The following is a 10,849-nucleotide window of genomic DNA, read 5'->3' as shown; positions in this document are numbered from 1 at the left end:
AGTTCTAGTTCAGTTCTAGTTCAGTAGTTCATAGTGCATTCTAGTTCAGTTCTAGTTCAGTTCTTCTAGTTCAGTTCTAGTTCAGTTCTAGTTCAGTTCTAGTTCAGTTCTAGTTCAGTTCTAGTTCAGTTCTAGTTCAGTTCTAGTTCAGTTCTAGTTCAGTTCTAGTCAGTTCTAGTTCAGTTCTAGTTCAGTTCTAGTTCAGTTCTAGTTCATTTCTAGTTCAGTTCTAGTTCAGTTCTAGTTCAGTTCTAGTTCATTTCTAGTTTAGTTCTAGTTCAGTTCTAGTTCAGTTCTAGTTCAGTTTAAGTTCAGTTCTAGTTTTAAAAATCTATTTTGGATGGAAAGTACAAAGGATCAGATATTTCGCTGATTTTCAATTTTACATAAATTTCAAAAATTTTATTATCCCAACTTAATACGGCTCTTTGTCTGAGCACAACTGTAACACAAATTTAAAAAGGAAAATGTTGGAAAAATATTTAATCTTTTTTCTTTCATATGTTGCATTTTTTTCATTTGGTTGTGTCCATGTACCATCCATATAAAGCACAACGTTTTGTGCCAACTGAAGTCAACCGGCAGGAAAACCCACAGCGCAACAAAGACAAGGAGAAGCAAAAGTAAAAGAAGACGAAATAGAAGATTGGTGTTGATGGTTGTTGGCTAACTGTCACTTTTGATATGATGTGATTTTCAGATTTTTTAAGTTTTTCTTTACTTTTTCATGCTGAAATAAAAACTGATTATAAGAGAAAAATAATATAAACTAAGAACATAGAACAAGTAGCAGCATTAAGTGCAACGGAAGTCTTTACTTCCTCTATGATTGTGTTAAGTGTGTTGTGTAGCATTGTGTATTTCTTTATTTGAGTGTGTGTGAGTATGTGTATATCCTTTGCTTGTTGAATTGTTACGCTGCCTTTGCTGTTGACTGCCAAGCGGAAATGCATTTTCCAGTCACGTACTTAAATGTCCAGACGCGAGCAAACATTTCACAAGAAAAATTTGCCCCTTTCATTTAACTGTTATGCTCCTGCATTTTGTTTCCACCGTTATAAGGATATAGAAAAAGAAAATTCCAACGGAAATGCGTGGGTTTGAGTTTTTTCTTGTTCCTGTTCACGCACATTCAACAATAGAAATATTATTTTACTCTTATATTTTGTAATAAATTTTTTACATCATAAAGAATATTTTTATTATGGTATTTATTGCTTCTTATGAAACTTAACAAAATAAATAATAAATATAATATTGCGAGCACACTCCACTTTTTATTGTTCTGGACTAGATCATTGAAATGAAAATTTTTTTTCTTGTAAATTATTTGTCCTTTAAAAGGAGTTGAGAACACAGACGTGAAATATTTCACGTGAACAATTGTTTAGTATATCTCTAGTACTACTGATTAATTATGGGCAATGATTTTGCAACTTGCAAACAGTTTCCTTCTCAGATTCGTTCCAGTTCTCTTTCAAATATGAAATATTGAATAGCCGATTCTTTTCTACAAGGATTTACAATAACATTAAATTCCACTGTTAATTCCAAACATAACCCTGTTTCCGAGTGCCGTAACTGTAAACCATAACGTAGCCAAGCCTGTCTAGAGGGACGCCAGCAAGTTTCCAAAACAACCTTAAACTCTGATGCGCCAATGCCCCGATCATCTGTGGGCACAACATTTAAACAAAAACCTTTCTGAGTTTGCAATTGTTGGGTATTTCTCAGCAGAAACCAGTGGGTAATATTGGGTGTTAAACAATTACACATGATGGGAGCAGAGGTATACGGTTCCAATAAATCGTGATGAAGACATAAGTTCTCAGAGACAAAGGCAGATGATTGTATAATACCATTGGCGCTATAGTTTTCCAAAGGTCTTAAATGTGTGCAAAATAAATATTTTGTTATCTCTCAACTAAAATAATTTCGGGCCACTCCATTAATGCAAACTTACCTTAATTCTGGAAATACATTTTGTAAATACCACTCAAATGGTTGACAATTTAGGGCATCCTTAAAGTGTTTGTTTTCTACTCGAGTGTCGTCAATAGAAATATTTCTAGCTTCAGGTTTGAGATTGTAGAAAATGTATTTATAGTGTTCCAGCCAGGTTTCGGCTATAACTTTAGAATTTCTATTTAAAAATTTAATTTTATTTGGCTTAATAATTGCAATTATAAAGCCCTTACTACCTTAAATATGTTTGTTGACCATCATTGTTGGGAAACTGAAATATATGTTCTTTACGAAATATATGACCCACCCTGCTGCAGGGCACCATTTTGATTTCGCCTCTGTCGCCACCACATAACCACAATTTTAACGAAAATTCCAACGATTCACCGCCCCAGATCTGCTAAATAAAAAACAAAGACAGCATTTATTCATTCACCCATCCAACTAAATTAGAAAATACATAAATATGAAAATTAAACGAATCCCTAAAATATAAAAACCAAAAAATTATAGAAGAGATACTTTTTCGTACAAATAGAAATACTAGTTCGTTTACTCATTTCGCTTTGATGGGAATAGTCAGTCCTTGATGTGGTTTTTTGTTTATGAATGTTTTAGATTGTAAACTTTTTGATTTTTTTCTTTTTGATAGTTTTTATTTTTCACCCTTTCTATAGTTTAACCACTCATAGTTGGGTATGGAGATAGAGAGGGAAAAACTTTCGTTAAAGTGCAATGCAAACATAAATCCCATCAAACTATCCAACTCAATAGTCAGAAAGACTTTTGCATCAGCCTAAATATTCGGCAATAGAAATTGTTTTTTTTTTTTTTTGTCCTTTTGTTTTTGTCCATTACAAATAGTAAAGGGGAACAATAAAAGTACCCTAAAGGGACTAACAACAAATCAAGAACCGTGGTCGAGTTCTAGTTCAGTTCTAGTTCAGTTCTAGTTCTAGTTCAGTTCTAGTTCAGTTCTAGTTCAGTTCTAGTTCAGTTCAGTTCTAGTTCTAGTTCTAGTTCAGTTCTAGTTCAGTTCTAGTTCAGTTCTAGTTCAGTTCTAGTTCAGTTCTAGTTCAGTTCTAGTTCAGTTCTAGTTCAGTTCTAGTTCAGTTCTAGTTCAGTTCTAGTTCAGTTCTAGTTCAGTTCTAGTTCAGTTCTAGTTCAGTTCTAGTTCAGTTCTAGTTCAGTTCTAGTTCAGTTCTAGTTCAGTTCTAGTTCAGTTCTAGTTCAGTTCTAGTTCAGTTCTAGTTCAGTTCTAGTTCAGTTCTAGTTCAGTTCTAGTTCAGTTCTAGTTCAGTTCTAGTTCAGTTCTAGTTCAGTTCTAGTTCAGTTCTAGTTCAGTTCTAGTTCAGTTCTAGTTCAGTTCTAGTTCAGTTCTAGTTCAGTTCTAGTTCAGTTCTAGTTCAGTTCTAGTTCAGTTCTAGTTCAGTTCTAGTTCAGTTCTAGTTCAGTTCTAGTTCAGTTCTAGTTCAGTTCTAGTTCAGTTCTAGTTCAGTTCTAGTTCAGTTCTAGTTCAGTTCTAGTTCAGTTCTAGTTCAGTTCTAGTTCAGTTCTAGTTCAGTTCTAGTTCAGTTCTAGTTCAGTTCTAGTTCAGTTCTAGTTCAGTTCTAGTTCAGTTCTAGTTCAGTTCTAGTTCAGTTCTAGTTCAGTTCTAGTTCAGTTCTAGTTCAGTTCTAGTTCAGTTCTAGTTCAGTTCTAGTTCAGTTCTAGTTCAGTTCTAGTTCAGTTCTAGTTCAGTTCTAGTTCAGTTCTAGTTCAGTTCTAGTTCAGTTCTAGTTCAGTTCTAGTTCAGTTCTAGTTCAGTTCTAGTTCAGTTCTAGTTCAGTTCTAGTTCAGTTCTAGTTCAGTTCTAGTTCAGTTCTAGTTCAGTTCTAGTTCAGTTCTAGTTCAGTTCTAGTTCAGTTCTAGTTCAGTTCTAGTTCAGTTCTAGTTCAGTTCTAGTTCAGTTCTAGTTCAGTTCTAGTTCAGTTCTAGTTCAGTTCTAGTTCAGTTCTAGTTCAGTTCTAGTTCAGTTCTAGTTCAGTTCTAGTTCAGTTCTAGTTCAGTTCTAGTTCAGTTCTAGTTCAGTTCTAGTTCAGTTCTAGTTCAGTTCTAGTTCAGTTCTAGTTCAGTTCTAGTTCAGTTCTAGTTCAGTTCTAGTTCAGTTCTAGTTCAGTTCTAGTTCAGTTCTAGTTCAGTTCTAGTTCAGTTCTAGTTCAGTTCTAGTTCAGTTCTAGTTCAGTTCTAGTTCAGTTCTAGTTCAGTTCTAGTTCAGTTCTAGTTCAGTTCTAGTTCAGTTCTAGTTCAGTTCTAGTTCAGTTCTAGTTCAGTTCTAGTTCAGTTCTAGTTCAGTTCTAGTTCATTCTTTCAGTTCTAGTTCATTCTAGTTCAGTTCTAGTTCAGTTCTAGTTCAGTTCTAGTTCAGTTCTAGTTCAGTTCTAGTTCAGTTCTAGTTCAGTTCTAGTTCAGTTCTAGTTCAGTTCTAGTTCAGTTCTAGTTCAGTTCTAGTTCAGTTCTAGTTCAGTTCTAGTTCAGTTCTAGTTCAGTTCTAGTTCAGTTCTAGTTCAGTTCTAGTTCAGTTCTAGTTCAGTTCTAGTTCAGTTCTAGTTCAGTTCTAATTCAGTTCTAGTTCAGTTCTAGTTCAGTTCTAGTTCAGTTCTAGTCAGTTCTAGTTCAGTTCTAGTTCAGTTCTAGTTCAGTTCTAGTTCAGTTCTAATTTTGTGCTAGTTCAGTTCTAGTTCATATTGTCCCACTGTTCTCCCTATACCTGATAAATTGTAAATATTTTCGGTGCCAAAGAAAGGTGGAAAAATCAGTAGCGTGTTTGTTAAAATAACAAAAAATGGCTACAAGTATATTTCAATGGAACTGAATAGAATAAACAAAACACATAAAAATATAGGTAAAATAGTACAGCAAAAGAGTTTAGTTTGGTTTGTTTACAGAACATTTACCAACCTCTAGACGAGTGTTAAAAGCTTTCAATTTAAAAAACCAATTTCGTGAAATCAAAAATACACCACCAGCAAAGGTAGGAGATCTAAAACAAAAAAAAAGAATAATATTTTATTGAATTATGTACAAACAACAATCAAATCGAATAAAAGCATTTACTTATAAATTAAAAGTTCCACTTGTTACTAGTACGGTTCTTACCTAAATGGTAAAATTGTATTTACAGTTTTTTCTCTGGCAATCCAATGAAAATGTAAATTCCAATCAAAGCCTCCTTTTATAAACACGGAGGTGGCTTTGTATTCTTTAGTTGCAGCATCAATATTGTCCAGTACAGGACTTACCGCCATATGGGAATTGTTCGACACCACAATTGTGTTTAATAATGCCTCCAGCCATTGTTCATTTACCTCACAATGACTGTCCATGAACATAAGGTAATCTCCTGAAGAGATTTCTGCACCTAAATTACGAGATTTGATTAAGCCCAAACGTTGTGGATTACGCAGGCATTTTATTAGATTAAGGGATTTGTAGTGATTTTGTATTTCTTGTATAATTGAATCTATGCGGGGAAAAATATAAATAATAGTTTTTTTCTATATTTATAATATCTGTTTTCTTACCATCTTCATTGCAATCATCAATTATAATTATTTCTTTTAAATATTGTAAGGGGGTCCTTTGGAATATAGAATTGATCGTTAGATATAGTATGGATTGTGTTTCATTGTGATATGTTATGATAATGGAGACTTTGGCTTCAAATTCTGCTAAATATGGAAAGTTTCGTGGGCATCTGAAATTATTTTAGAAGAAATTGTACTAGATAACTTTATGTATTGCTAACTGTGACTTGGGTTCAAAAATACAAATGGACGATTACAATGTCTGATCTAAAGAAATGAACTAGAACTGAAATAGAACTAACCTAGAACTGAACTAGAACTGAACTAGAACTGAACTAGAACTGAACTAGAACTGAACTAGAACTGAACTAGAACTGAACTAGAACTGAACTAGAACTGAACTAGAACTGAACTAGAACTGAACTAGAACTGAACTAGAACTGAACTAGAACTGAACTAGAACTGAACTAGAACTGAACTAGAACTGAACTAGAACTGAACTAGAACTGAACTAGAACTGAACTAGAACTGAACTAGAACTGAACTAGAACTGAACTAGAACTGAACTAGAACTGAACTAGAACTGAACTAGAACTGAACTAGCTGAACTAGAACTGAACTAGAACTGAACTAGAACTGAACTAGAACTGAACTAGAACTGAACTAGAACTGAACTAGAACTGAACTAGAACTGAACTAGAACTGAACTAGAACTGAACTAGAACTGAACTAGAACTGAACTAGAACTGAACTAGAACTGAACTAGAACTGAACTAGAACTGAACTAGAACTGAACTAGAACTGAACTAGAACTGAACTAGAACTGAACTAGAACTGAACTAGAACTGAACTAGAACTGAACTAGAACTGAACTAGAACTGAACTAGAACTGAACTAGAACTGAACTAGAACTGAACTAGAACTGAACTAGAACTGAACTAGAACTGAACTAGAACTAAACTAAACTGAACTAGAACTGAACTAGAACTGAACTAGAACTGAACTAGAACTGAACTAGAACTGAACTAGAACTGAACTAGAACTGAACTAGAACTGAACTAGAACTGAACTAGAACTGAACTAGACTAGAACTAGAACTAGAACTGAACTAGAACTAGAACCCAGTACGATATTGGATTCTTAGAAATACTTACCTTTAGGCCTATACATTTAAATACAAATGCCTATTTCATTATTATGTCATAAATATGTATGTATTTATTATTATATTTTTTTATTGAATAAACACCAAATTACCATTATAAAATAACTTTTCAAATATATAATTAGTTTTTTTTATTTTTAGTAAATAACTTTAAAATTAATTTAAAAATGCTGATATTATCGATATTTGAGCTCATCAAATAAAATGTTTGTTTTATTGTATATTTAATTTAAATTATAACACAAATTTCCCACAAAATTGAAATATTTAATATGCAAAATACCACAAAAATAGAAAAAAATATAAAGTGTCCAAAATAAAACAAACATTAAAAATAAAAAAATATATAAAGAGAAAAAATATTTAAATCAATAAATGATATTAATACCTGAAATCACGCGTATCTGGTATTTGACGTACAATTGATAAATCATTATAATCAGCACTTAAGCCAGAGACAAGCAAATTATTGTTTGTGGCAGAAATATTAATATTCTAAAAATATAGATGTTGTCGATGATGATGATGATTTTGAATTTGATTTAATGATAATATGTTCAATAATGACAATAATGTTTGATAATGATGATATGTTGATAATAATAAAATATATTTGTGATTTTTGTTGCTTTAAACTAAAAACACATTGAAATTTTGCACAATTTTCACAATTTCAAACACATAAATTTAGATTTTTATTTTAACAAAATCAGATAAATTTCTAATATTTTCCATGTGTGCGTTCATACTTTTGAAAATAGTATTTGATAACCACAAAATGTAATTAAAAAGATTAAAATTAAAACCAAAAATTTAAAAGTAACACATTTCATTATAAACATATCTATGAGTTACACAGTCAGTATTTTGTAGTTTTTACTTATTTGGTTTGTAACACTATTTTTTCTATATAGAAAATTTATTTTATTCGATTTTTTTCGTAGTTTTCTGTGCTGCAAACAAACCAAAAATAAAATCGATACTAATTTTAAAAATGTGATACACAACATAATTAAAAACCTCAAATTTTATTATAACAATATCAGTTATATCAGAAAAATATATTCATACATATGTATGTATTTCTCTACATACTGTAATACTAACATACCTTTAGATTGTTAAATACGTCGGTTGGCAAAAAAAATTATGTTTGGTTAAAATATTATTTCATACAACTTTAATTTATACAGTATGGGACAAAACTTTAGCTATAGTTCTGCTATTGTTCAGTTCTAGTTCAGTTCTAGTTCAGTTCTAGTTCAGTTCTAGTTCAGTTCTAGTTCAGTTCTAGTTCAGTTCTAGTTCAGTTCTAGTTCAGTTCTAGTTCAGTTCTAGTTCAGTTCTAGTTCAGTTCTAGTTCAGTTCTAGTTCAGTTTTAGTTCAGTTTTAGTTCAGTTCTAGTCAGTTCTAGTTCTAGTTCAGTTCTAGTTCAGTTCTAGTTCAGTTCTAGTTCAGTTCTAGTTCAGTTCTAGTTCAGTTCTAGTTCAGTTCTAGTTCAGTTCTAGTTCAGTTCTAGTTCAGTTCTAGTTCAGTTCTAGTTCAGTTCTAGTTCAGTTCTAGTTCAGTTCTAGTTCAGTTCTAGTTCAGTTCTAGTTCAGTTCTAGTTCAGTTCTAGTTCAGTTCTAGTTCAGTTCTAGTTCAGTTCTAGTTCAGTTCTAGTTCAGTTCTAGTTCAGTTCTAGTTCAGTTCTAGTTCAGTTCTAGTTCAGTTAGTTCTAGTTCAGTTTTAGTTCAGTTCCAGTTCAGTTCTAGTTTAGTTCTAGTTCAGTTCTAGTTCACTTCTAGTTCACTTCTAGTTCACTTCTAGTTCACTTCTAGTTCACTTCTAGTTCACTTCTAGTTCACTTCTAGTTCACTTCTAGTTCAGTTCTAGTTCAGCTCGTCAGTTTTAATTCAGTTGTAGTTAAGAAAAAAACTAAATATACAATTTTGTAGAAAACTTTTTACACTCACTGTATATATACTTCAAATCTCTGCCAAAATTTGACAACTACTCCCGCAACAACAGCATTAACTAAAAATAATTTTGAAAAAATTGTTTATCTAAATATCAACTTATTAACTTATCATGATTACAAAGTCATCAAAATTATAAAATTTTTTGAAAAGTAACATGTTTAGCTTTTAATCCACACCTGATTGATAATAATGGCAAACAATTTTCATTCATTTCAATATTGTTTATTAAATAAATCCAATAGCAAACATTGTGAGCCCCCTCAAAAAAAAACCTAATAACATAAAGGTGTTAATTTTATTTTTTACTTCCCTAAAGACGACAAAGTTTTTGTTTAAAAAGAAAAAAATTACATACAATTTTATTATAATCGCTAGATATTGACACGTGAATTTTCATATTGATTGATTACTTCTGTTTATTTTGAAGGCAACATTTGTTTTAATATAAAAAAAAATCAAAAGTTTTGCAAATAATTGTCGCAAGGGGAAGTTTTTTTTTCGAACATAGTTAACTCCATATATTTATTGAGTGAGTTTAGATATGTGATTGGATGTTTCATATTTAGTGGGGTGGTTCTTAATGTTATCAAAACAATTTGCGAATTAGATCAATAATGATTTGAAAATTAAAAAGTTTTTGACAAATAAATTTGCCAACTTTCTTTATTATTAGTTTTTAAGAATTTTAAAATAGCTTTCTCATTTTTAAATTATTTTATAATCGAATTACAAAATATTTTTGAGTAGGGGAGAGTTTCATTATAGCGATAGAACTAGTGGAAATTTTGAAAGCAGGAAATTTGTAATGAATGAATGATAGAATGGATTTAATCGATTAAATAAAATTAAATGGTAAAAAATCTAAGATGATATTTTCGTAAATGTTTCTGTTTATAGAAAAATTTTTAAAATATGTCTTGCTATGAAATATCCTATTTTTTTGAATTTTCTCATGTGTCCAAATTTTATATTTTGTAAATAAATGTCTTTATAGAACATTTTTTAAAATGTCTCTTTTTATAGAATATATTAGAAAATTTCTCTTTCTTAGAGAACATTTTCGAAAATTTCTCTTTTTTAGAGAAAATTTATTTAGAAAAAAGAAAATTTTACCTTTTTAAAAAAAGCTTCAAAAATTTCACTTTTCTTTAATTTTCTAAAATGTATCTTTTTATAAATTTGTTTTTATTTTAAAGTTATGTTTTTTTTTTTTGAAAACTTTTGGAAAAAATCTCTTTATTTACAAACATTTTCGAAAAGTTTAAACAAAATTTCGTTTTTTAGTGAAAATTTCTCTTTTTTATAGAAAATTTTTTAAAATTTCTTTTTTTTATAGAAAATTTTAAAAAATGTCTGTATTTTACAAAAAGTTTTGAAAAATATTTTTTTTTAGAATTTTTTCTAATATTTATTTATCTTTATAGAAAATTTTCAAAATTTTTATATAAAATGTTCGAAAATTTATCTTTTATAGAAAATTTTGTTTATTTTAAATTTTTGTTGTTTTTTAGAAAATTTCTCTTATTTTTCTAGAAAATTTTTGTAATTTCTCTTATAGAATATTTTTGAAAATTTATATTTTTCGAAAATTTAATTTTTTTTTAATTTTCTAAAATGTATTTTTTGTATAGAAAATTTTCGGAAAGTTCTCATTTTATATAGAAAATTTTTGAAAATTTCTCTTTTTTACAGAAAATTTTTAAAAATTTCTCTTTTTTTTATAAATTTTTTTTAAATTTCTCTCTTTTATAAAAAAATTTTTAAAATTTGTCTTTTTTATAGAAAATTTTTAAAAATTTCCCTTTTTTATAGGAAATTTTAAAAATTTTCTCTTCTTTTTTTACTTTTAAAAATTTCTCTTTTTTTATAAAAAAGTTTTAAAAATATCTCTTTGGTTATTGAATTTTTTCGAAAATGTATCTTTCTTTATAGAAACATTTCAAAAATTTATCTTTTTCAATAGAAAATGTTTTATTGAAAATTTATATATTTCGAAAATTTAACTTTTTTTTAATTTTTTAAAATTTGTTTTTATTTTAAATTTCTGTTTTTATAAAAAATTTTCCCTTTTTCATAAAAATATAAAAAATTTTATAGTAAATTTTAAAAATTTCTCTTTTTATAGAATTTTTTCGAAAATGTATGTTTTTTATAGAAAATTTTCAAAAATTTATCTTTTTTATAATTTTCGA

The 10,849-nt window shown here is 29.2% G+C and overlaps 1 protein-coding gene across 1 annotated transcript; it reads right to left on the bottom strand.

The window, feature by feature from the left end:
- Positions 1-1,194: 1,194 nt before the first annotated feature.
- Positions 1,195-7,484, bottom strand: LOC119610231 (putative polypeptide N-acetylgalactosaminyltransferase 13; the record flags this gene model as incomplete). The annotated part of the gene is made up of 8 exons (XM_037965361.1): positions 1,195-1,885; positions 1,964-2,143; positions 2,202-2,362; positions 4,906-4,987; positions 5,104-5,467; positions 5,529-5,701; positions 7,085-7,191; positions 7,446-7,484. Coding segments are annotated over 8 exons (1,536 nt in total), but the record flags the coding sequence as incomplete, so codon positions are not given.
- Between the last annotated feature and the right edge of the window lie 3,365 nt (positions 7,485-10,849).

The sequence above is a fragment of the Lucilia sericata genome, unplaced genomic scaffold (assembly GCF_015586225.1).
Source record: "Lucilia sericata isolate MDLA Ls3-8-SP2 unplaced genomic scaffold, ASM1558622v1 Contig001141F_arrow, whole genome shotgun sequence".
Lineage (NCBI taxonomy): Eukaryota > Metazoa > Arthropoda > Insecta > Diptera > Calliphoridae > Lucilia > Lucilia sericata.
This window is presented reverse-complemented; position numbering and strand designations above follow the sequence as displayed.